General features: G+C 34.5%; 1 protein-coding gene and 1 long non-coding RNA gene across 3 annotated transcripts; both read left to right on the forward strand.

The window, feature by feature from the left end:
* The first annotated feature begins 63 nt into the window (after positions 1-63).
* LOC6035125 lies at positions 64-27198 on the forward strand. Of its 2 annotated transcripts, none has more exons than XM_038260466.1 (4): positions 64-904; positions 17798-18197; positions 18315-18625; positions 25520-27198. In XM_038260466.1, exons 2-4 carry the CDS (start codon positions 18127-18129, stop codon positions 26296-26298), a joined length of 1161 nt encoding a protein of 386 aa, XP_038116394.1. In that variant the 5' UTR covers positions 64-904; positions 17798-18126; the 3' UTR covers positions 26299-27198. The 2 variants fall into 2 exon arrangements, with proteins under 2 accessions (XP_038116394.1, XP_038116401.1); XM_038260473.1 differs by lacking the exon at positions 64-904 and adding an exon at positions 7195-7331.
* Positions 22237-25069, forward strand: LOC119768881. Its single transcript, XR_005278281.1, has 2 exons — positions 22237-24309; positions 24368-25069. It is a non-coding gene; the product is annotated as an uncharacterized LOC119768881 (long non-coding RNA).
* Positions 27199-27340: the final 142 nt, after the last annotated feature.

Here is a 27340-nt window from a genome sequence, read left to right on the forward strand (position 1 = left end):
GTTCACCGGCTCTTTCTCCCCGATTTTTGTTGTTCGCTCTCTCTCCCTGCCTCCAGTCTGTCATCGACTTTTGGCGAGTGTGGTTGCAAAATAACAACAAAACAGCCCGAGAAAAAATCGCAGTGTGCTTTGCGATTTTTTTCTTTTTTTTCCTCCCTCACGTGAAATTTACAACGAAAAAGGTGTAACGCTACCGTGCACGGTGCAGCTTGGGCCATCTTCTCGGTCGGTGCTGCCCACTTCCGGCCGCCCGGAAGCGCTCCTATCGGAAATTACGCTGTAGATATTTTCGGACGGTGCACCACACCGTGTGTCTTGGATATCAACACAGTTGCAGCGCTCGAGTCGGTGGTGGCATGAAGTGTTAATCGATAAATCCGCGACGACGGGATCAGGATACTTCCGGTTTTAGATTGCTGTGTTTTTGTTGTTGCGAATTCGGATTGGGAGTGAAAGTTGTGGCCCGTTTCGAGGTGGCGCCGTCGCCACCCCAATTTTTTTTCCTTCTCCCAAGTGTTTGTTGTTGTTGTGAGCTGCAGTGGTGTGGAGCAAAAAACGCACACCATCGTACCAAGTTGGACGTCCCGCCCCACGTTCCACCCTGCAAAAGACGAGCTTTGGTTCACGGTTTTTTTTTCGAAAAGATCCAAGGACATTGGCTTCGATCGAAGTAGGCGAGTTGTGCTGTAGTAAAGGATTAACGACCCTTCGTTTCTGATATCGGTTAAACGAGTATTAAAACCGAAACAACACGGAACAGGTGAATTCGGGAAAGCATCTGCCGTCAGGTCGGAAAGGTGTAAACAAAGCAGAAGCTCTTTTATCGTGTTGTGTATTGGGCGCTTGTACTCATCCCACAAAAAACAAACGAACAAATTGGTAGCAGACGACTTGGAGAACGGGGGTAAGTTGTAAAATCTATTAATGATTCATTCATAATGTGTGATTTCAAAATGATACTACCTACCTGATTATTGCGTCGCTAAACAACAAAAAAGAAAAGAGGAAAATTTTGGTGTGGCCTTGAAAAAATCGATGCTGGATGGTTCCATCTATCTCCGTTTGTTAGCATGAGGGCAGCATCGTCGAAAGGTCCTTGACCCGCCACCACCGGCGAGACTGTTGTTGTAAATGTTAATTACACAATAATACCACAGCTAAGCTAGTTTGAATGGGTGAAATATCACAGTAAGCCACGCCTTGTCGATTTTGACTCCACCCCCTTTCGATTGTGTGAGGTACTAGAGTATCTGTCATACATTGAAAATGTAATAATCGATTGTGGTATTTTTTTTTAAATTATATGTAACTTTGTGAATGCATTAAATTTGCATTGTTTTTTTTGTGTACTGTCCAGACTCGACTATCCGAGCGAGTTGTGGCGCTTTAACCACGGCAAATAGTGTCCAGGGCATTCGTGGAAATACAATGTCCCATCCCAGAGGGTCCCGGAGTACCAAACCTTCTTAGCATGGTGCTCCCAACGAATACAACCAAATCTCGGAGCGTATGGTGGTGTGTCCCCACGCTTCTTCCTCCCCTGTCGATTCAGAATTGTGTTGTTGTTCGAACACTCAGTGCTCAAACTCAACCCAATTACGAGTCATCTCTGCGATACGGCTTTGCGCAGTAGGCCTGGCCGCTTTAACGCTTGTGATGTTTCAATGCATTTCAATGCAATGGCGCACTACAAATGTTAATAAATGACAAGAAGAGTGCTAGGAGTCATCTAACCTAAGGCACTCTCCAGGATCCCTTCGAAAGATTGGCTGCGCTAGGGTCTTATTAGATTAGATTACCCAAGTAACCATCCAGCACTAAAAAAAGTCATAAATCAGCAGTAGTTTGGCATTCCATTGCTAATCAGTCACAAAACAGCAGTTGCTAGTGCAAATCTGCACGTATTCAACTGCACTATGCAATGCTGACTAATTGCTGGTTTAGTGCCACCACTAGCAACACTGCCAAGCTGTATTTCACCAAACTGGCAACTCTTTTATCATTATGAGAGAAGAGTGAAAGAGAGAGTGTGAGAATATAAAAAACAAGATGTTTGTGTCTCGCTTCCTCATGGCATAAAAAATAAACAGAGCGAAAAGTGCAAGCGGACTTGCTTCATTCTCGTAAGTATAAAACTGTCTTAATTTCGATTATTTGAGCATAACAATTCAATGAATTCTTTCAGGAAATGGGTGCTAAAAGATGTTCCAGCTTTACTGCGGCCATTCCGTAGTTCACGAATTTATAGGCCAAACAGGAATGGTGCGATTTCAAGGCTGGAGATTCTGGATTTGCGAAGCCGATTTCAGGTGTGTAACGTTCGTGGAGTTCCTGGGACCCAGCACAGGATTGGGATGTAGTGACCACGGTAGTGACGATCGAATCGTATCTATTGTAGTGTAATAAATGATAGTAAAATTTACTGTTTATGTTTTTTTTATTTATACAAAGAAAAATGAAGTAAAATCAGAAGTGAAACTTTTCCGAAGTGGTGAATCGTCATTCATTTACAGCCAATATTGATAGCTCGATTGATCCAATGCTGCAAAAGTTTAATTGAATGCTACACCTCTAATTTAGGCGTGGTGGCACGGGCGCAGGAATCATCAATCTACGGCAGCAATTTCCAACATGTGACATCACATCTACCAACTAAAAATAGAATTTCCGACACGGTCAGCTGAGTCGATAAAGCAGAAACAAAAGCAATACCAAAATAGAATGGAGAGGAGCGTGCAGAAGGAGGAGGGAGAGCAATATTTTCGTCTCTCATTTTTTTTGACATTTTCTGCAGGGGTGGACAACAACAGTAGGGGCCAGCACTAAAACAGCCGAGTAAAGTCCAAACTCGGTCATTATTCAGCACTGAAGTAGCTGTTAGTGCTGTTTTCAAAGATTCTCAGCTTTTACTCACAGCTGTAAATGCGCTTTCAGTGCTGGACAGTGACCATGTTTTAGTGCTGGATGGTTACTTGGGTAGATTAGACTGTCCAGACTCGACTATCCGAAGTTTTGATTATCCGAAGTTTCGATTATCTGAATGTTTGTATGGGATTTCAGATAATCAAATCATGACAAAAAAAAAAGTTTTTTTCATATTTTTTTTATTTCTTACTTTTAACATCAAATTTGCGATCTGAAACCTCATTTTAGTCAAATTTTTATTATTTGATTGCCTTTTAAATTAAAAAAATATTTTTTTCTATATTTTTTAGCACCGCCATTTTGGCCGCCATCTTGGATTTAAAAAATCTAAACCATACTTTAGCTCGACAATCAAAAATAAGACAACGAAAAAAATATGTTTTTTGTGGTTCGATGCTGGTACAAATTTTATTAAAAGTTTTAGCACCCCAGCCCTTCAAAGCTGGGCCAAAAAAAAATTTTTGCAATCAGTTGAAATCAATTTAAATTGCATTCCCAATTTGCAATTTTACATGTTTTTTTTCAAAAGTAATGATTGCAAAACAACTGAACTAGTGTAAAATGCATTTTAAAACACTTTTTCAATGCAATTGTTGAAACTATGGCTTGTTATTTCAATATTTTTATTTTTTATTGTTTTTCAAAATCTGCTGAATCCGCAAGAGTTTTTAAATAACAAATGTGGCAAGGTTTACAACATTATAAAAAAATATCAAAATATGCACAAAAAGCAATGTAAATAAAAATTAACAAAATTCACAAGTTTAACATACATTAGAAAATATAAATTTTGGTAAATTTTACCGAATTTTCAGCTGCTGAACAATTCGGTAAGCTGAAAATTATCGAATTTGGTAAAAAAAATTACCGAAATTCAGTAATAAAGATCATTATTGTTCATCGTACAACCGAAATTTGGTATCATTTTATTCAGTTTACCGACCTAAACTTTACCGAATTTTCAACGACCGAATTCGGTAAAAAAAATGTAAGTGTGTAAGTGTGACCCCTAAACTACTCTAAAATTATTAAGAACTTTTAATCCAAGATGACGGCCTAAATGGCGGTGATGATCTAATTTTGTTTTTTTTTTAACGAGATAATCTGAAATATAATGAAAGCAAATGATTAAAAATAACTAAATTGATAGAATAATTTAGTTTTATCAACAAATTGTGCATTGCACTTATAATTCGATTCACTATAAATTCTTTTGTAACTTTTCAAAAAGTTTTAGCCTTGCTCGATTGCGAAGCCATAAATTGAACTAGAAAAATAAAACAAATTTTCATTTTTTTAATTTTATGCTTGAACTACTCGACACTGACGACAACAGTGAACTGGTAAAAAAATATCGTTGCCAAGGTTGTTACGATAAAAATTATCGAGGTTCGATAACGACAGTTTTATCGTTATCTTCGAGACGATAACGATAATCTATCGTTATCGTTATTCCGATAATTCTATCTTGTTTAATATTTCTAAAATTGACTAAAACTAACCAAATTATGTTGAATGTTCAAGCTTCCTCTAAGTTTTTTTTTTGATAATATGGTAAGTTTCAAAGAATAAATACAAAAAAAAAAAAAATAACAAAATACCGTATTTTTTAAAGCTCTCAAAGTTTTATAATTTCAATATGGGTATCAAACGATTCAATATTTTGCATGCATTTTCACTGTTTTAGAGTTTTTAGAATGAAATACCTAAATTTTCACAAAACACCGTATTTTCTCGAAAATACTCAAATTTTTATAATTCGTAATATGGGTATCAAACGATTGGAAATTTTGCATGTATTTTAACTGTCTCAGAGTTTTTGAATGAAATACCTAAATTTTCACAAAATACCGTATTTTCTCGAAAATACTATTTTTTTATAATTCGCAATATGGGTATCAAGCGATTCGAAATTTTGCATGTATTTTAACTGTTTCAGAGTTTTTTGAATGAAATACTCAAATTTTCAAAAAATACCGTATTTTCTCGAAAATACTCAAATTTTTCTAATTCACAATATGGGTATCAAACGATTTAAAATTTTGCACTAAAATTTTCACATAATACCGTATTTTCTCTAAAATACTGAAATTTTTATAATTCGCAATATCGGTATTAAACGATTTGAAATTTTGCATGTATTTTAACTGTTTTAGAGTTTTTTGAATGAAAAAGCAGGTAAAATTTCACTTCGTTTGATACCCATATTACAAATCATAAAAAATTTAGTTCTTTCAAAAAAACGGCATTTTGTGAAAATTTGAGTGCAGTCCAGACTCGATTATTCGAAGCATCGATTATCCGAAAATTTTGTTCTCGTATTTTTTCATTTTCTTGTTTTTAACATAAAATTTGAGTTCTACGAACCCATTTTAGTCAAATTTGAGTTGCTGATTGCCTGTTAAAAATAAAATGATTTTTTTCAACATTGCATCACCGCCAGTTTGGCCGCCATCTTGGATTTAAAATTAAAAAAATCTTTATGGGTAGTTTAGGGGTAACTAAGCTCGACAATCAAAAATTAGACAACGATTTTTTTTCCGTGTTTCGATTATCCGAAGTTTTGATTATCCGAAGTGAAATTTTTCCGATGCCTTCGGGTAGGTAATCGAGTCTGGACTGTATTTCATAAAAAACTCTAAAACCTCTAAACCCATCATGCGAATTATAAAAACATTACTTACAAAAAAATACGGTATTTTGTGATTTTTTAGTAATTTATACGTTGAAATTTACCACATTATCAAAAAAATATTTACTAAGAGGAAGCTTGAAAATTCAACAGAATTTGGTTGGTTTTTTTTTCAATTTAAGAAATATAAGTTATCGTCTGTTATCGATTATCAACCTTGATCGTTACATTTATTTTGAACTTTTATCACCTCTAGTGAATTTCTAACCCAAATTTATTTAAAAAATAAAATATATTTCAAGTGTTAAGATATACTTATTTGTTGTAGATGAATAACTCAAAGAAAGACTTTTTTGATAAGTAAACATAATTTTAAAGGTTTTGTTAATATAGTTCATTTTGTATTTTGTTGATCTTTTTATGGAAACTTGCTTGCTTACTGCCTTACTGAGCTATTTATTGTTCGATTTCAGGTTAAAATGTCTTTAAGATATTGTAATTGATTGTTTTATTGCTGATATGCCAACAGAAGGTGCACGATGGAATTACATGCAGTTTCTTTATTTAAAACATTACCGAAACAACGGAGCCTGCTGAATAAATAAATTATTTTCAATTTGATGATTCCTTCACCTTTCAAAAGCCTTTTATTTCCCGAGCAGTCACGCTGAGTTGAATCTTCGGAGCATATTTCCAACCATTTGAACCCACGATTTGGCCAACGCCAGCGAGGCCAACAAATTAGAGATATAGCAATAACAAAGCTCAGAAACCACAACAACAACAACACAAAAAAAACTTGCTCACCCTGCTGGAGCTCGTCTTCCGGTATCCACTATTGATATAAATTATACAGCGAATGTTAAATCGCGCGAGACAATGCGCGAAGCTTGAAAAATAAGTATCCAATTCGGGCTAGATATCAACCCATCCTTAAGTACACCCAAATCTAGCAGGCTGCGACGCAGAATAAACCAGTTTTTTTTTCGGTGGGGCCCCCTTCTCTCGTCTAACCTTCTAGCTTTTAAAAATTCTCGCACCGTTCTAAACTTCCAGGCACTGGCAGGTTCCACTCATTCATGGTCATCCTTCACCTAACCGACTAACTCGAACTCGCAAATCATACTCTCAAGAGTTTGCACGTTTCGTGGCACGGTGTAGTGTGCGCTCGGTTGTGCACTATTTGCGATACACTGAACCTCACTTCGCGACCGGGGTTTAGGGGAGGGTTGGTCGGCTTTCTAACAGCTCGCTCGAAATTAAGTCATTTCAAGGAATCGTCTTAACGGTTAACTTGACGCAGTGGGGCTGGCCAATAAGATTAGGTTTGAAATTTAGATTTGATTCAAACCACAACACGTTTTATAGCGGGTCTTTCTTGTGCTATAAAATTGAGTTTTTTTTTTCCAACCTCAAAACTAGCCGCCCTCCCCTATCGCTAAATAGCTTTAAATAAGCTTCTACTGCCACCGCAGAGTCACACGCCGGTACACCAGAGTGCCAGAACCAGACGACGACGACGAAGTATCGCACCATGTGCGCTATACCTTACTCTTCTCTCGTGTATAGGAGAGGTTAAATTTGCCTCACTGTTGAGCGTTTCTGCGCCGGAGTCAGCTGCCGCTCCGCCGAGGATGGTTTAGTTTATCGTAATTCGCGAACCCGGTCAGCTGAGCTGAATAGAACATTTTGAGTGATTTTTTTTTGTCGATTTTGAGGTTAGATTGTGATTTTTTATAGCAAGTTTGTTACAAAAGTGCACAATATTACTCAGGTTAGTCCCCCAACTGCTATAAACAAACCCCAAAGTGACGTTTCATTTTCGCTTTGTTGCCATAATGGCGGGTTTCACTTTTGCGTTTCTTCCCCAACCGGCGTGGCGCGATGGCGTCATGGTGTGGTGTGTTTGAACTGTAATTACTCAGGTGGAGCACCCCCCGCTTGCTTTGTTTTGCCACATTGAAAGCTCATGAAAATATACAACAAGGACTTATTTTTGCAGTGCTGATTTTGTGTTGACCTTTTTTTAGGTTTGACAGTTAGTGAGTTCCAGTTTAACATACCTCAATGTTGATACACCTTGAATGGATCAAGGCCGTTCAATGTCAATCAACTTAAAGGTACTAAACTGTCAAAGCGATAAGTAAATTATAGCGAAACTTTCCACCTCACTTTGCACTATTTCGGTTCAGTTCAGAGTGGAGGTGAATCTCGTTGGGACGAATCTAATTACAGCTGGGAAAAGGAAGAGTCGCGCCACTGTCTCTCGGTGAAGGTAGAGCTGGCCGGCTGGCAATTTCACTTTCATCGTGAAAATAATGTGTAGTCTGTAGTAATCACACAGTCTCGGTGTCTGTCCTGTCTGCCCGGTGCTGGTGCTGGTGATCTAATCGTGATTGCACCCATTTGCCATCGGATGATGTAACGGGAATCGTTTTTGTTGAGATTAGCGACTAGAAGGTTTACAATTATAGCGAGGAAGCAAGCTGGTTTGGCGGCGGTTTGTTGTCGTTATGTAAACAGTGATTCTTTCAGCAAATTTGAACGTTTGATCGGACCATTTGATTCGTTTGACAGATGGTTAGGCGGGTTTACGTTACCTCAATGTTGATTGACCTTGAACTGCCTTGGTAACAACAAAGGGCCACGTAAACTGTCAAATTTGGCGCTGAAAAATTTATGGCATTCGCCATTATGGCGTTTCCTTTATTTATACTCGCAAAATTCTAAAAAATGCAAATGTCAAGCTCGATAAGTGGCATTTCCGTGTTTCGTCAACGCCGACTTGGACGCTCTCTTTGTGACATTTCAACGAAATCCAATTGTCCCTACACGCTGAGCTAGAAAACGACATCTTTTGCATTGCCGGTATGATCATCATCCAAACAAGCACTCCTGCCACGTTTTTCAATTTATTTTCATTCACAACCTCGGCGGGGAGGCACGTGAGATTGATTCTCGCGCGCATCCGGTCGCGGCCGATCTAAATTTAGGCCTTTTTCTGCATTTTTTCCGTCAGTCAGTCTTAAAATAAGTTGTCCTGGCGCGCGAGATTTATTTCAGTGACGGCAGATGGAAGCGGGTTTGACATTATTGAGAGAAAGTGGATTAATTAAACTGGTTCTGATAGTAATAATAATGATTCTAAAGAGAGAGATAAACGTAAACAAGTAAAGCATTCCTCACTGGGACCCCCCAACAGGACACGAAAGTGACGCGCGTCAATTGTTGTCGCGTTTGCAGCTAGACAACCGAGAAGGTTCGACGACACTCGTTTTCCTGTTTTTGAGGCCATTTGAAAATAATTCTTAGTCATTCCCCGTACAACGTGCAGGTCTCGAGCAGAGCAAAGACGACATCTGCGAAATGCAGAGCAAAATTTAGTGCGTCGTTACTTTGTACCTACTATAATTTAGCGGGATTTGGGCCACGGGCCAGCTGGCAATTGCTGTGTTTACTTTTACCTGATCGATTTAGTTTTTGAAAACGAAATCAGTTGCAAAATTGTGATTGTGAAAATATATCTAAAGAATACATTTTTTAATTAAAATAATGTAGGTTTGAACCAGAATTCTTTTATTTCCTGCCATTTTTAGCTTACTCAACTATTTTTTCCTTAAAATCAACCATATTTTATGCAAAATCGTCGTATTTTTCGATCTTTTCGAAAAAAAATATTTTCAATTTTTTTGAACCAAGACTAACATTTTAAAAGGGCGTAATATTGAATGTTTGGCCCTTTTGAAATGTTAGTCTTAGTTTGAAAAAAAATTAAATATTTTTTTCGAAAAGATCCAAAAATACGACGATTTTGCATAAAATATGGTTGATTTTAAGGAAAAATTAGTTGAGTAAACTAAAAAAATGGCAGGAAATAAAAGAATTCTGGTTCAAACCTACATAATTTCAATTAAAAAATGTATGAAAATATTTTTTTCGAAAAGATCGGAAAATTTCACGAATGTTTTATATTTTAACATTGAAAATCGGACCATTAGTTGCTAAGATATCGACGTTAGAAAATGGTTGGTTGTTTGGGTGAGACTTAGAAAACATCAATTTTCCTGTTTTTTAACCTTTGCATGGCAATATCTCAGCAACTAAGGGTCGTATCAACAAAGTCCAAAAATGCAAATTATAGAGAATTCTTCTCAGCACTGTGCACTAATTTAAAAAAATGAAAAACTGCGACTATTTTCAAAAAAGTCTCCTGAAAATGGATTTAACTTGAAAACGGTGCACTTTATCAAAATTTCACTAAAGTACTTATTGATTGCAAATTTGATTTTACATCGAAAAATGAAGTTAAAAAATTTTTCGACCAATTTTTCGATTTTTTCAAAAAATCAGTTTTGATTTAAAAATTTATCACTCGCTCAAAGATTTTTTGCACAACCTGGAAATTTCTGAAAAGTTGGCATTTGATGTCCTCTAAAACATATCAAAAAAATAAAAAATAGTGTTTTTTTTGCAAATCAACTTTTAGTGACAAAAAGTGAAATTAAAAATCACCAAAAATGTTTTTACCTTGTATCAATTTTTTTCAGTGTAGTCCATATCCATACCTACAACTTTGCCGAAGACACCAAATCGATCAAAAAATTCCTTCAAAGGATTCAGATTTTTTAATTTTCACACATCATTTTTGTATGGCCAGCTGCCAAATTTGTATGGAAAATTATAAATGATGCAAAATGGCTTCTTTGTACATACCGAAGGCACCAAAAAAGTTTCAGTCGGATTAAAAAATACAAAAAAAATCGAATGATCGAAATCTGAGAGAACTGCTCAAATGAAAAAAATGTATTTAGGGCATTTATGCAAAAATGGACGGTACATTAACTTAACATTCTTTAAAAAAATCTCACTAACTTAATATTTTTTATTGTTACAAAAAGTATTGATTTTAATTTTTTTAGTTCTTAACAATTTCTTAACTCTTCAAATCCCTTAACGGTGCACATCAACAAGAGCTTTTGCACCCAGATTTTTGTAACAGACGTTTTAGTATCTTCAAAACTACAGGAAATATCGATATGACTTTTCATTCATCCCCTAAAGTACTGTCCACAAAGTAATTGACAACAAAGTTTGATTAATTTTACAATCCCGTTGTTGTAGGATTGGGTCCGTAAGTATGACAATTTTGGAATAATAAGACAACTTCCTTCGCTGCTGTGCACCTTTAAGGTCTTAATTATAAAATTAATTAATTTTAGAATTGCTTGGAAACTTAGCATGCATCGTTCATAAAATTATTACTGTTTTCAAATTCTATTTATTTTCAAAATTTTATTTACAATTTACAAAATATAAAAAAAATCTGAACAAATAAATTCTATTCACAAAGTATATGAAATTCTTAAAATACTTCCAATTTAAAATAATATTTAAATATTATTTATAATCTTTATTTTTTAATTCCACGTTTTTTTTTTTTAATTCAGTTGAAATTATAAATTTTTCTAATTGTTCAAGTTCTTCAAATTGTATTTTTAATGTTGAAGTTATTAAAAAAAAGTTCCTTTTTTAAAATTTCGAATAAAGACCATTTTTTTAAAATTATGAGTTAATTTTTAAAAAAATATGATAATTGCTAAATTATTAGAATTTTTAATTCTTTATCAGTGCTTTTAAAAAAATAAATATTGTTTTTTTTTATAGTTTTGTACAATAGTGTTATTTTTTATAGATATTCCTAAAACACGGGTTAAATATTTATTTCTTTAAATTGTTGATTTTTTTATTACTTAAATTCTGTTATTGTGTTATTAAATTTGTTTAAATCCTTAATCGTGTTTCATTTGTTTAGACTCTCAATAAAATAATGTTTTTTTTATTTCTTAAATTTTTGAAATTTTGTTGTCAATAAATTCTTTTAATTCCAGAGTTTTTTTTTTTTGTTCTATTATCCTATAAACATATGAATCAGAATAGCTTGTAGAACTTCTCAAAAGAACTATTGAATTCTTTGAATTCATTGAGTTCATTAAATTCTTGAAACACTGTCTTTAAATTCTTAAAGTTCTTCACGTTTAAAAAAGTCTGTTTTTATTTTTGTTGATTCTTAGATTTTTCTTCCAGTTTTTTCAAATTTTGTTGAAATATTTTTTTAATTAATTCTTTAAATTTTCATATTTTTAACATTTTTTTTTATTTCGTTGAAATATTGTTTTAATTCTTTAAATCGTTTTATCTCGTATTTTTTTACATTATTTAAATTCTGTAAATTTTTGTTTTTTAAGTTTTTAAATTTTTTTAGTTATTTAATTCCAAGAAAAAACATTTCCTTAAAATCTGTATTATTTTATGTTTACATTTTTGAAAGGGGCCATCCATGTGCCAAGTAGATTTCTTTTTAAAATTTTAGACACTCCTTCCAATTTTTATAATTGTTTATGCAAATCTTTAAATTTCTTGTGTTTTTTTTTATTTTTTTGTACAATTTTGTTGATTTTAGTTTTTTTTTTTATTCCTTAATACTTTACAATTGTTAAATTCTTTGATTATTTTGTTTTCAAGATTTTCAAATTCTTTATGCTTTTAATTCTTTAGAAAATCCTCAAATTCTTTTTTTAAACAAAAAGAAATTTAGTAGCTTTTTAAATTTTTTTTTAAATAATACAAATTGTTTTTATTCTTAAAATTTCTTTAAAGCCCTTTATTATATATATTTTTTTTTAAATTCCTTAAATGTTTTAAATTCTGTGAATTTATTAAAATGTTTAAATTATCCTTTTTCTTAAAATTGTTAAATTTTTTGACAATCTTCGAATCTTGAGAATTTTTAAATTCCCTAAGGTTTTTTTTTTAATTTTTAAGTTTATTAAAATAATCTTAAAATTCTTAAAATGTCACCGAACCGTAGATTTAAGAGAGCGTTCTTTTATACCGTAACGCAATCAGGAGGGGGGGGGAGGGGTTCGAATGCCGTGTTACGCTCCATAATTTTTTTTCAATTAATGTAACCCCCCCCCCCCCCAAATTGGCCCGAAAAATCAGGGGGCAAAAAAAATATTTTTACAATAAACTTCAAAATTTCAATGAAAATTCAAGTGCAACCAGCTGAAATCAAATTGAAATACATTCTCCTGCGTTTAAAATAATTTTTAGCATGTTTGGGTTTATTAAAAATCTTAAGATTTTTTGAAAATTTTCGATGCAAAATCTTTTTTTTTCGACTCAATTTTTGTTTTTGTCAGATCTTAGATTTTTTTAAAACTAATGATTGCAAAACAACTGAACTAGTGTAAAATGCATTTTAAAACACTTTTTTCATTTAAATGTGAAGACTATGGCTTGTTATTTAAATTTTTATATTTTTATTTTTGCACCCCCTTGACCTCGGCCTGGGCCGAGGGACAAAAACTTTTTTAAATATTTGCATCGGCCTTATTAAGACGTAGGGGAAGGTGGGGAAAGAAGAACAATCGCTCGTACGGCCGTAATTTTTACAATTTTGATTATTTCCAGTATGAGGAAATGTTGCTAGCAATGCAATTAGCTGATTCTACTACCACATAACCGCCAAAACGACGTAAACTCCACGGAGCATAAGATTTAATGAAGTTTTTTTTACAAACCTTTATTTTCTTATAACATTTGGAAAGTACAAAATAAGACTTTGGGTTCGTTTTAAGGCTCATTTTATCAAAATGCAATATTCCTAGATCAGTAGTGTCCCTACCAATGACTTGCACCTATTATAAAGTATGATTTAACTTTTGGTTATATTTGTTAAGAGCTTTTATAAAAAATTGTTCAGGTGGGGCAAGTGTACCATATGGATTTTTAGTATGGAAAAAAATACGAATTGCTGCAACAACATATTTTATTGGGAAGTAAATACATAAACGTACTTAATAACTGATAAACAATTGTTTAAAAAAATGTCCATACAAAATATAGTGATATTATGAAAATTTCCTTTTTTTCATCTAAGTAATAATCTTTTTCGTAAAAACGATCAAATTTTTAGTAAAATAATATTCTTTAATCTAAAAATGAAAGAAACGTTTCAAATACATCCTAATCTGATGTACAGTATGTAAAAAAAGTATTTACACCCCTTGGGCATTATGCACATTTTGTGATGAAACATGTAAACAATTCAATGTTGACATAAACCTAGTACTACGTTTTGTTCAGAAACTCATGCCAAACATTTTGCTGCAAAAAGCTCATGAAAAGATGTTTTCTATAAAAAGTTATATAACAAATACTATAACAAAAATAAAAAAGGTGCAAAAAAAGTTTGTACACCTTTCGAAAAATTAACATAAATAAAGTTATTTATTGACAAATCACCATAAATCCAGTCTCTCAACTCCAAATAAGCATCCTTGACTGATTAAAAAAATAATTTGGATTGAATATAAAGTTTACTAATTACTTAGTATAAATGTTTATATAACTCTGGAAATTCTATATAAAACTTATCTAAACTTAATTATGCAAACTTTAAATTTAACTAAATGTCAATATATTACCATAGAATTGCTAAATAAACATTGTGGAGTGGGTATAACACCGTTTTGGGGGTCTTTGTATCGCTAGAATAGATTTTTCGTTGGAATTTCGTACCAACCCGGAAATACGTCGTCGGTAAATCCGCCGGCATCCGAACCGGTCCACAATTCACAAGTTAACCTATGTGGCATCGAAAAGAGCATAAAATTTCCGATCTTTTGATACCCAGACATCTAGGTTTTCTATAAAACCCACGTTTTTAAATACCTGGGCAAAAAGTAAGTTTGATCCACGAGAACAAAAATTACGAAATTCCATATATTTTTGGCAGGTTGCTCAAACGAAACCATAACAACGTTTTTGCCTAGGTATTTAAAAACGTGGGTTTTATAGAAAACCTAGATGTCTGGGTATCAAAAGATCGGAAATTGTATGCTCTTTTCGATGCCACATAGGTTAACTTGTGAATTGTGGACCGGTTCGGATGCCGGCGGATTTACCGACGACGTATTTCCGGGTTGGTACGAAATTCCAACGAAAAATCTATTCTAGCGATACAAAGACCCCCAAAACGGTGTTAAACCCACTCCACAATGTTTATTTAGCAATTCTATGGTAATATATTGACATTTAGTTAAATTTAAAATGTGCAAAATTAAGTTTAGATAAGTTTTATATAGAATTTCCAGAGTTTTATAAACTTTTATACTAAGTAATAAGTAAACTTTATATTCAATCCAAATTATTTTTTTAATCAGTCAAGGATGCCTATTTGGAGTTGAGAAACTGGATTTATGGTGATTTGTCAATAAATAACTTTATTTATGTTAATTTTTCGAAAGGTGTACAAACTTTTTTTGCACCTTTTTTATTTTTGTTATAGTATTTGTTATATAACTTTTTATAGAAAACATCTTTTCATGAGCTTTTTGCAGCAAAATGTTCGGCATGAGTTTCTGAACAAAACGTAGTACTAGGTTTCTGTCAACATTAAATTGTTTACATGTTTCATCACAAAATGTGCATAGTGTCTGAGGGGTGTAAATACTTTTTTTACATACTGTATCTAAGTGATAACAGTTCAATTGTCAGCAAATTAACATGTTTTTTCATGCATTGTTCCTCTTGCCCCAACGGGTTGTTCGTCTTGCCCCACTAGTTGAGTAGAACATACGGAAAATAAAAAAATTAAAAATCATTTGGTTGCATTAAAAACAGGATTTTTTTGAAAACTTGTTCTATCAAAGTCTTAGTCAAGACCCGGAATAAGATGATTATTATATAATCCGACAGATTTTTAACGTTTTTAATGGGTTACAACGATCATTTCCTTAGCTTGTTACACTTGCCCCACTTTCCCCTAACTTTGGATAGAATCTAATCTAAAATATCTCAGAAATTATTTGTTTTTATCAGTGTGTAAAATATCCTTTTTGCAATTCTGTCGTGAAACTACTTACTTTTCCTGTCATTCTTGAACGACGAAATAGCCTACTTTTCTGTACCAAAAATAACAGAATCGAATAGCAACACTTTTCAAAATAAATGCTGAAAAGTTCTACTTTTCAGCACTCAAATGGGTGCTGAAAAGTTGAACTTTTCAGCACTTGTTTCGAAAAATAACACTTTTCATCATTTTTTTGATTTAAACGATTTATTGACAAAATATATGAAAATTTGACATAAAATTTCACTCAGTGTGTGTTTTTTGGAATTGCAAAAAATGTTGTATGGAACTTGTTGCAAAACTTGATTTTTTCAGCACTCTTCGTATTTATCCAACTCGGTGAACCTCGTTGGATAAATGTACGACTCGTGCTGAAAAAATCCTCTTTTTGCAACTTGTTGCATAAACTACTATTTTGCAATTCCGTCGTGAAACTACTTACTTTTCCTGTCATTCTTGAACGACGAAAAAGCCTACTTTTCTGTACCAAAAATAACAGAATCGAATAGCAACACTTTTCAAAATAAATGCTGAAAAGTTCTACTTTTCAGCACTGAAATGGGTGCTGAAAAGTTGAACTTTTCAGCACTTGTTTTGAAACTTAACACTTTTCAACATTTTTTGATTTAAACGATTTATTGACAAATACATGAAAATTTGACTTAAAATTTCACTCAATGGGTGATTTTCGGAATTGCAAAAAATGTTGTATGGAACTCGCTGCAAAACTTGTTTTTTTCAGCACGGGTCGTACATTTATCCAACGAGGTTGCAACTTGTTGCATAAACTACTATTTTGGAAAAAAGGTTATTTTTGAAACATTTGCCTGATTTTTTATTTGTTTTCGCGAGTCTCAATCTTTTTTTTTATTTTGTTCAATTCATAAACTCCTGTCAAATTGCCCTTATTTGTTTTGGCAAGCTGCACCATGTCTGCTTCAAAACTCTTCTTTTACTCGAAAAGCATTGCTCTGTCTCGATACACTGAAAAAAAGATGAATGTTTTTTTATTCAATTATAAGCAAACGAGTAAAAAAGAGTTTATCCTTTTTAGTAAATAATTTTGTGAATTGCGAAGTAATATATTACAGAAGTCAAATGTTTGAACTGAGTACCAGAAAAAGGGGCCGGTTTGTCGAAAAACTGCGTCACATCTTCGAGAAGTTCAAGTAGTTGTTTATGTACACTGTACATCCGACTGTCTCAAAACCGTCACAGTAGGCTATGCCCAGAGGACGAGCGCTGCGCTAGTAGGAAGCGATTTGCGCGCAACAAATTTTCTAAATTTAAACGCCCGCGCAGTTTGTTTGCGTGGAGATGAGTACGCGAAAATTTCAAAATTGACTTTTTGGCCCAAATCCATCACCCATTTGCGGTGACGACGATAGCTGGAAGTGATCAATGCTTTAACTAATAAAAACCGCAATTTGTTTCGTTTTTTGTTGATTATCCTCGAAGTAATTGAGTTCATTGCAAACGGTGAAACCTTAACCGAATTCATCCAGAGAAAGAGAGTTAAAAATATGGGGGGAAAAAACAAACATTTCGAAATTAATCCAATACCGGAGCGCAATAATTGGTTCGTCCATGACCGGGAAATGTCGAGTGCCCCGTCGTTGTTGTCCCGTTTTTTTTTTATTTTGATGGGCAAAATTGACGGAGACGTGACCCTGCACGTGCTTTTTATTATCCTGTCTGCGGTGGTTCCGAGTTGAAACCGTAAAAATTCCCTGCACTTTAATTTTATACGCGGTGCAGCGAAATTGTTCATGAAAAATGCATTGGCCTGATTTTTTGGAATATTTGATGCTTCTTTTATCAGTGTGGGTGTAACTGTCAAAATGTTGCACGCTTGAATGGAACTGCTGATTTTTTTTTTAAATAAAGAACTCATTTGTTTTGAAATTGACCTAATTTTGGGATATTTTTTGCCCAACTCAAAACTCACCGACGCAAAAGCATTCCCCGCCGGTGTAGCGCATGACTTAAGCCAAACACACATAATCCACGTCCCACGCATTGCGCGTTAGACGACTCAACAAAAACAAGAAAAACGTAAAAACCAGCTCCCGCAAAGACGTCTTCATCTCGCCCCGTGTCACACCACAATTTTCCCTAATTGCGTACCAACGTGGCGTCGGAACGTTCCAATTTTCCCACTTTCCTGGGAAAAACTAGAACACTACCTTGCCGAAGCGAACAACAACAAAAACAAACCCTCTCGAGTTAACCCTTGCCACCCGCTTGTGCCGCTCTTTTTCTTTAAATTGAAAAAAATATTTCATTCTCATTTTTAACGTGTTTTTTTTCCTCTACGTTCACAGGAGGCGACGGCTAGATAACGAGAGAGCGCGCGTACCCCGCGCGAGAGGGAGAGAACAGCAGCGCCGCCACGCGGCGTCAATCGCCACCAGCTGGCCAAACAAACAACCGACTCGGACCGACTCAAAACGAAAGTGAATGTGAACGTGGTCGGGTCGCGAAAAAAAACGGTTCCGCGCGGGAATCTGAAGAAGACAGAAAAAATCGAGTGATTTCAAAACAAAACAAAAAACGCTCCACCTTAAACCCTTGCTTGTGCTAGTTTGATTGATACTTTAAGGTGCAAAGTGTTTGACGAACGGCCGCCATATTGGAGCGGGTACGCGAGGCCATGTTTAAAGTGACCAAAGCGACCGGGGCGTACGCCGCCCTGGTTTCCGTCGTGTCCGGAACAATAATGTGGTACGTGGTGAAGTTGCGGTGCATGTGGGGTGTCGTTTTGTTTCAGTGCAAACGCGCGCTGTCAAATTTTATAGCAAAAGATGTGCGTTTCGTTCAAGTTTTGTTGTTTTCGCGCAGGTTCAACTTCCGGCCGCTGGGGCTTTTCTTCTGCTCGGCGCTGGCCGTGTTCTGGGCCCGCCAGTACGCCCACCTCCGGCTGCAGATTTCGCCCCTGTTTGAGGAAAAGCTGCGCAACGGGGCCCGCCGCGCCCTGGAGCTGCGAGCTGCCCGGCCGGGTCTGTTCTGTGCGCTCATTTCCGGCCTGCTGGTGCTGGTGGCCGTCATCGGGCACGTGGTTTCCGCGCCGTACATCGTCGTGACCCTGCTCGTGCTGTCCATTGTGATCTCGACCAAGTACGACATCAAGATCGTTGCCGATCGTGAACCAGGTAAGCAGCGGAGTTTCTGTGTCAGTGACAACCGCCGCCGCCATTATGGCAAAGTTGGTTGGCTGCTTCCAGTTTCGATTACGATTTCCATAAATTTGCCAAACGAGCGCGCGCGCCGTAGTGCCTTAAGCTGGTCGACTTAAGTGGCGCGACCTTCGACGGGCCCTCGCTCAGCTGAGCTGACATAAATTATATTGACTGGTGACGATGGCTTGATTGGACAAGTATTGAATTGAACTTAATAGTTGCTATAAACTTTTTTTATTCCATGTGATCAGATCTATTCAGAAACAAAAATGTACAAAAACAAAAGACCTACACCCAACTGGCAGTCGCATGATTGTGATGCATGGCGGCATGAAAGTATATCAGAATCTGCATGAAATCTGTCCTCATGCATTTTTTGCGATATAGGAGTATGACATTTTTGCCCGTTACCGACAATTATCGACATTACCGACGGCTTTTTGGTTGTATTTCACAAAAAAAAAAACTTAGCAGAACGAGGATTGAACCACCAACTTCTTGGTTATTGATCCGACACGCTACCACCGCGCCATGGACGCTTGATGAAAAGTGAGTGAAAGAGCACCAACATATGCTCCTCTTTGGAGTGTTGCTCGGGGACGGGCCAGCTTTATATGTGTTGGTGAGAACTGCAGATCGCTGACATGTTTACACGCGGGCAAAAATGATCTACTGGCTTGCTGCAAAAAATGTTATAAAATATGACATTTTCTGCAGCAAATCCAATGTTGCAGATTTTGAGATATATTTTTCCTTTGGGTGTAATATTTAAAAAAATGTTCAAAATTTCAGAATTTTTAAAATGTTTGAAAATTATTATATTTTTTTCATTTAAATTCTTTAAACTATTATAAATCTCAACCCCCGGACCCAAGACTCAATCTCACCCCTAGTGACATTCTTAAAACTTAAAATTCTTAAAAAAATAGAATTGATAAAAATTTTAAAACTCTTAAATTCTTTAAAAAAATATAATTTAAAAAAATCTTCATATTTTTTTATTTTAAAGTTCTTAAACTTCTTTAAATTAAAAAAAATATAATTGTGAACACCCTGTCAAACCACAATTCTTAAAATCCCTTCAAACGCCTTAAAATTCTTATAAATTCCTTGAAATTCCCTAAATATATTAAAATCCTTATTTTTTATATTCCTAAAAAATTCAATACTCTTAATCCATTAAAATTCTTAATTTCTTAAAAATTTAATTAATATTTATTTTGTTAATTTTATTTTTAAAATGTTGAAAAAAAATAAAATTTACAATAAAAGATATAATAATTTTAAGAATCTTCTTTAAAATTTTAAACTTTAATTTTAATAAAAAAGAAATATTTTTAAATTTTATCAAGATATTTAAAAAATTAAGCATTTCAAGATGTTTAAAAAATTTCAACATTTTAAGATACATATTAAAAAAATAAGCATTTCAAGATATTAAAAAAATTTAGAATTCAAATTTTTTCAAGAAATATTCAAATTAAGAGTTTTAAGAATACAGAAAACTCTACAGAATTAATTTTTTTTAGAATTTCAAAAATGTTGACAATAAAAAAAAATATTTTAATTTTTTTAAGAACTTTAGATTTTTTTTATTTTTTTGATTTTTTTTAATTTTAAGAATTTTATGAATTTTAAGAATTTTAAAATTTTTAAAAATTTTAAGAATATTGAGAATTTTAAGAATTTTAAGAATTTTAATAAATTTAAAAAATTTAAGAATTTTAAAAATTTTAAAAATTTTAAGAATTTTAAGAATTTTAAGAAATTTAAGAAATTTAAGAATTTTAAGAATTTTAAATTTTTAAAGAATTTTAAGAATTTTTGAAATTTTTAAGAATTTTAAGAATTTTATGAATTTTAAAATTTTTAAAAATTTTAAGAATTTCAAGAATTTTAAGAATTTTAAGAATTTTAAGAATTTTAAGAATTTTAAGAATTTTAAGAATTTTAAGAATTTTAAGAATTTTAAGAATTTTAAGAATTTTAAGAATTTTAAGAATTTTAAGAATTTTAAGAATTTTAAAATTTTAAAATTTTAAGAATTTTAAGAATTTTAAAATTTTAAGAATTTTAAGAATTTTAAGAATTTTAAAATTTTAAGAATTTTAAGAATTTTAAGAATTTTAAAATTTTAAAATTTTAAGAATTTTAAGAATTTTAAGAATTTTAAAATTTTAAGAATTTTAAGAATTTTAAGAATTTTAAGAATTTTAGGAATTTTAAGAATTTTAAGAATTTTAAGAATTTTAAGAATTTTAAGAATTTTAAGAATTTTAAAATTTTAAGAATTTTAAGAATTTTAAAATTTTAAAATTTTAAGAATTTTAAGAATTTTAAGAATTTTAAGAATTTTAAGAATTTTGAGAATTTTAAGAATTTTAAGAATTTTAAGAATTTTAAGAATTTAATGAATTTTAAGAATTTTAAAAATTTTAAGAATTTTAAGAATTTTAAGAATTTTAAGAATTTTAAGAATTTTAAGAATTTTAAGAATTTTAGGAATTTTAAGAATTTTAAGAATTTTAAGAATTTCAAGAATTTTTTAGAATTTTATAATTTTTAAGAATTTTAAGAATTTTAAAAATTTTAGGAATTTAAGAATTTTAAGAATTTTAAGAATTTTAAGAATTTAAATAAATTTAATATTTTTTATAATTTTAATAATTTTAATTATTTTAATAATTTTAATAATTTTAAAAATTTTAATAATTTTAATAATTTTAATAATTTTAATAATTTTAATAATTTTAATTATTTTAATAATTTTAATAATTTTAATAATTTTAATAATTTTAATAATTTTAATAATTTTAATAATTTTAATAATTTTAATAATTTTAATAATTTTAATAATTTTAATAATTTTAATAATTTTAATAATTTTAATAATTTTAATAATTTTAATAATTTTAATAATTTTAATAATTTTAATAATTTTAATAATTTTAATAATTTTAATAACTTTAATAACTTTAATAATTTTAATAATTTTAATAATTTTGATAATTTTAATAATTTTAATAATTTTAAGAATTTTAAGATATTTAAGAATTTTAAGAATTTTAAGAATTTTAAGAATTTTAAGAATTTTAAGAATTTTAAGAATTTTAAGAATTTTAAGAATTTTAAGAATTTTAAGAATTTTAAGAATTTTAAAAATTTTAAGAATTTTAAGAATTTTAAGAATTTTAAGAATTTTAAGAATTTTAAGAATTTTAAGAATTTTAAGAATTTTAAGAATTTTAAGAATTTTAAGAATTTTAAGAATTTTAAGAATTATAAGAATTTTAAGAATTTTAAGAATTTTAAAAATTTTAAGAATTTTTAAAATTTTAAGAATTTCAAGAATTTTAAAGAATTTAAATTTTTTAAGAATTTTAAGAATTTTAAGAATTTTAAGAATTTTAAGAATTTCAAGAATTTGAAATTTTTTAAAAATTTTAAGAATTTTGGGAATTTTAAGAATTTTTAGAACTTTAGAATTTTTAGAGTTTTTAAAATAAAAAAAATAGAATTTTTAGAGTTTTAAAAAGAATTTCAAGAATAAAAAAGAAATAAAATCTTATTTTAAGTTTGTTAAATTTTAAGTTAGATAACTGATTTTGACGTTTGAGTGTTTTTTAATTCGACTACGTTCGAATTAGCGGATATTCTGTATTGAAAAGTTGTGAGTAATTTTTGATGTGCGTGTAAGGTTGCCATAATATTGAGACAATTACTCGATAAAGTCAATTCTTTGGTCAGATTTAACGGATGTCCAATGCATTTTGACAGTTAACGGTGACATGTCAAAAAGTTCATAACATCAAAACAAAATATGTCTTCTTAGTTGAATTACTCTTCAACTTCCGCCGCGTCTTGAACTTATCGCGCCACCAATGTTTGGCACGAAGAAAAAAAAATAGACACTTGCTCACATGTTCCGCTGACAACGCACGACTCGACGTCAATGGCCACCGCAACCCCTTGCGGAGTTGTTTATTTCTCTCTCTTTTTTTGCATTTTATACGGGGTGGTCTCATGTTTATATACGCCGAGCGCCCGCGAAAACGAAGGGGGCTCGACTACCGACCGTGACTTGACACAAGTGTGCCATAATGGCGACTTTGAGGTTAGGGTAAAGTCGCGCGCTCCGTTGACAGTTAGATAAACCGATCAAGGTCAGCCGGTCCTTGGCGTTCTAACGCGGGGTAGTTCGCAGTACTAGGGCTAGCTTGTTTGCTGCAAATAGTTGCACTAGAAGTGCGAAGAGAAAGCAAAACAGGTCGTCCTCGAGATTTGCGGTCGCTAACGTTTTTTTTTATCTCCCGTTTTTTTCTCGAAGATGATGATGCCATACTGTTTGTTAGAGAAGGGGGTTGTTTACTTTCGCTGTGTTTGCAAATCGCAGCAAGCGCAAACCGGTTGAGCCGAGCGCGCACTAAGAAAGAGCTCGATAAATAAGCTAATAACTCATTCTTTCGAAGGTTTTGCCTCCCCCTTGAATGATACAAAACAAACGGCAAACGCTTCCGCGCGGGGGCTTAACAAAGTGCGATTGTTGTTGTTGTTTTTGATTTGCTGTCAGAAAACCACGTGGTTCTCGTCAAGACTGCGGCGCGGGGTAACAAAGACCGACCGTGCCATTAAGTGGTGGGATTTTTGTGCGAATTCATGGTCGGAATAGTTGGGAAAACTGCTTCCTGTTTTGGATTAATGCTTGAAGAAATTTGCCTTATTTGAGCAACATTTCTTAGGCGTGCACCTTTGACAGGTAGCTGGATGACATGCTACGACTGTCAAAATTTAACACGCATATTGTAACTTAGTGATTTCTTGCACTCAAACTCAAACAAGCTTCGCCGATGAAAAAAAAAAACTAGCAAATACAATGTTTCTTTTTATAGCAAGCTCTTATCATCACGCCACTCAGCGATGTAAACAATTTCAATTGCTTGAGAAGCGTTTCTTATCGCGCCGAACGTGCGTGTACGTTCCCACCACAGACGCGGTCGGCGAGCCTCCCATTGAAACTTCCGCCCGTAACCTCACTCGTGTCCGCGCTTGACCCCATCCATTCTAAGCTTCCAAAACCGCTCGCGGCCAAGGTCGTTTCTATCAAGTCTATTTTTATTGCCATCGTTTGCGTCTTTTTTTATAGCGCTTTTGTTTACTATTTGGATTCGCAGTTATGACTTCTAAATAAGTTCTGCGCAGTTAAAAATGTAAGCCGAATTTGACAGATTTGCCATAATGGCGACTTTTGTGACAGATACACGTTTAACCTGTCCTAGCTCAAATAGTTCTGACAATCGCATCGAAAATCAATCCTCTTTTGATGAGTTTACCACGTGCAAGCGCGCCCCAGTAGGCGTTGGAAAGCGATGATGACGCATGCGGGCGTTGTTTGTTGTTTACAAGTCTGCGCTCATTTTCGCGGAATGCCTCTTTATCGCGTGTGTGTGCAGTAATCCGATGCCATCCGTTTGCGTCGTCGTCGTCGTCGTGATGGGAACGCGCGGATTTTCCGACAGACGCGCAGAATGCGCAGCGCCATTTGTTTTGCTGCATTGTTGTTGTTGTTTGCTTAGAACCTGTGGCGTGACATATCGGCTTGCTGCGCTGCGCGTTTTGTTGTGAAATTCGCAGCGTGACCCACATTTGGCGTATTGATGGTCAGTTTTATCTAATCGCAGCAAGTGCTGGACTAACTTTGCTCGTTTATCTGGACAGGAAGGGTTGCAATTACGAAATTGTAAACAAATGTTTGCGTAATCGTGTTTTTGATCATGCAAAAATCTGGAATCTTCTATTGACTTTTGCAAGCAGTGACATAACCTTGTTGACATAAATTAAATTTTCAATCTTTGTGTAGGGTCAAAATATGAATATAAATGAAAATATAAAGCAAAAATGGCTAATTCCTTATTAACAGTGTAGCAAAGACGTAGCAAAATAGTTTTATGTCAAAAAAGCATGGAAGAAAATCCTACTTTTACTTTTGGGTTTATTGAGTTGGATGTTCTAGAAGAGAAACTTCCCTTGTTTATATGGTTTGATGTTTGTTGAGGATGACTTATTTAACAGCTTGTCAGTTGACAGATTGACTGGTTGACAGATGAAAAATTGACAGTTTGACAGTTTGGTTGAAAATTGACAAATCAACAGAAAACACCAGAATCTTTATTAACACAAGTTTTAATCCACTCAAAATGACCTCTTCGACACCAAGAAGCCCCACCGAGCTGTCAGCTTTGTGGTGGTGGTGACAATCGTCTGACAGCTTTACGTAACGTCAGCGGATAACACACAAAGCAAAAGCTCACGCGATTCTACAAGACCGCGGGGGATGATTCACCACCAAGTCAAGTAGATCGCACTAATGACGAGCGTCCGTCCGTCCTGAAAACGTGCTACTTTGATAGAGTGAGACAGCAAGCACAACTTGGCTTCAACGGTTGGACTAACTTCCTTCGGCAAGCGCTTGTTGTCCTTGAACTTTCACTGGCGCGCGGGCCCACGGCGGTTTTGTTTGTATACAAACAACAAGCGCGCGAGCGACGGCGGTTTTGGGGTGGTGTGAATGGATTGGTCGTTTTGGGCAACTCGAGTTTAGAGTGTATTTGTGTTTGGACGCGCGATCGGGTGTCTTTGATTAATGCCATTCACTTTATTTAGTACTCACTGCTTTTAGTGGATGGATCGATCGTTGGATAAAACTGCAATTTTTTTCAGCTGATTGAGTAAAAAATAAAAATCTAATTATTTTGAGTAACCTCATTTAATCGTGCAACAAACCGTCAAAGTGTTGCACACTTGTTGGCAGTTGATCATTTTAGGATATTTTAGACCAGTTTTAACAATTTTCAAACTTTTTATTCGCAGTTCCTTCGGCATGCCTGCTGGACCAGGAGGTGGAGGAGTTTCTGCCGGAGATCACGGAAGCGAACGCCAGCCTGCTGAAGCAGGTCGGCGAGGACGCGGACGTCAGTGCGGTGTACAAACCGGACAGTGCCACGGTTAGCGAGCGCCCGGGTGTGGAAGAGGATGACGACGACGACACCTACTCGGACCTGCTGATGCCCCAGAACAGTATTAAGGAGCTGGAGGAAGCGGAAGAGGACCGCTCCTCGTCCAGCAGTGACGAGCTGTTGCTGGGCAGTGAGCCCCAGCAGGGCAAGGCCATGGTTCCGGTTGCGCCGGAAGCTTCCGGCGAGATTAGGTTTAAGAGTAGCCACTTTAACGCGAACACTTCCTCCGACTCGGACGACAGCATCTCGCGGGGGTTGAGCTTCGACGACGTCCCGGACAGGGGCGTGGTCAAGCGGAAGTCCCACCACCAGCACCAGCCCGAGCAGGTTCGTCCTCAGCAGCAGGACCAGCTTGCGACGTTGGCCGGAAACCTGCTGACCAGCGGGAACCTGCTGAGCTACCTCACGACGGCCGTGTCGGCGGCGGCCAGTGCTTCCGCGATGAGCCAATCCCAGCCGGGTCCCGCTTCTAGTCACGGCTACGGCACGAGGCAACAGCCGCCGAACCGCATGACGGTTTCGTCCTTGGCCGGCGGAAGTCGGCGGTCGTACGCGGCCGGGGACGATTCCACCGACGAGGACGGCGACAGTGACTTTGAGATGCTGAACCCGGACGAGCTGAACAACGTGTAAGACGCCCAGAGAGCAAGGTATTTCTGAACACACTGCTTTCAGATACAATTATGTTTTTAAAAAACTTTCTTTGAAACCAGCGAATTCGGCTATTCGGATGGTCCGCTGAAAATATCTCTGACAAATAATGCAAATTTATAAAATTTCCATACCTTTAAAAAAATCACTCAACCCTTTATTCAATCTGTGATTTTCGAAAATTTAAATTTTCTGGCAGAAACTGCCCAGCGATACCAGCTCACCACCACATTGAAAATGCTTCTTGTAAATAAGTGTGTATATTAAAAAAAATCCGACGCTCGCCCCACCCCGAAAGGTCCTTCCAACCGAGAATGTTAGCAAATGTGTTAGATTTAGTCGCTTTCCCCACCCCTGTTTCAAACCGTAGACGTCAAAATTTACACCTAAAAAAAGGCTTAGATCTAAAATTTCGGTCCTGCCGATTAAGCGTGCAACGAACTGTCAAACTGAGGTTTGCAAATTTCGCCGCGAGGTGGCTCCGACGAAACCAAGCATGCATGAAGCAAACTAGAAATTCAGAATCACTCGTGTGAACAAAAGTGGCTCTAGTTCTAGTCCCCAAACAGTCCTTTTGCAAGGGGTCGTTAACTTTTGCGAATCGCCGCTAAAATTTTGAAAAACAAAAACACATTTAAAACAATTAAAGTTGATTGTTCGGAGGGTGCTCGAACAAGTAAAGTTGGTAGTTGGTAAGGAAAATGTTCGACCAGTGCGTGTGCGTGATGGATCAACTTAAAAAAAATATTTATTGATAAACTATGTGTGATACGTTTTATTATACTCTGTATACCCGTAACGATTATTGTGACGTAAACAAAAAAAACAATGTGAAGAGTAAAATCACTAATAATGAAACTTAGTAAAAATGGTAATCCCGAGGAGGGGGTCGTCTCGTTACTCGTCGTAGAACCGAAAAGAAATTCCTTTGATTGGCTAAAACATACCGGAAAACGGGTATTTTCGCTTTAGCGTGTACCGACAACAACTGACAGCTCTGTTTGTTTGGTTTGTTTACAGTAAG

Source organism: Culex quinquefasciatus, chromosome 1, assembly GCF_015732765.1.
Source record: "Culex quinquefasciatus strain JHB chromosome 1, VPISU_Cqui_1.0_pri_paternal, whole genome shotgun sequence".
NCBI classification, from domain to species: domain Eukaryota; kingdom Metazoa; phylum Arthropoda; class Insecta; order Diptera; family Culicidae; genus Culex; species Culex quinquefasciatus.

Coding starts and splice junctions, on each gene's coding strand:
- LOC6035125 (XM_038260466.1), top strand. CDS start 18,127: ATGTTTAAAGTGACCAAAGCGACCGGGGCGTACGCCGCCCTGGTTTCC. Junction 18,198..18,314: donor GTGTCCGGAACAATAATGTG/GTACGTGGTGAA, acceptor GTTTTCGCGCAG/GTTCAACTTCCGGCCGCTGG. Junction 18,626..25,519: donor CGTTGCCGATCGTGAACCAG/GTAAGCAGCGGA, acceptor TTTTATTCGCAG/TTCCTTCGGCATGCCTGCTG.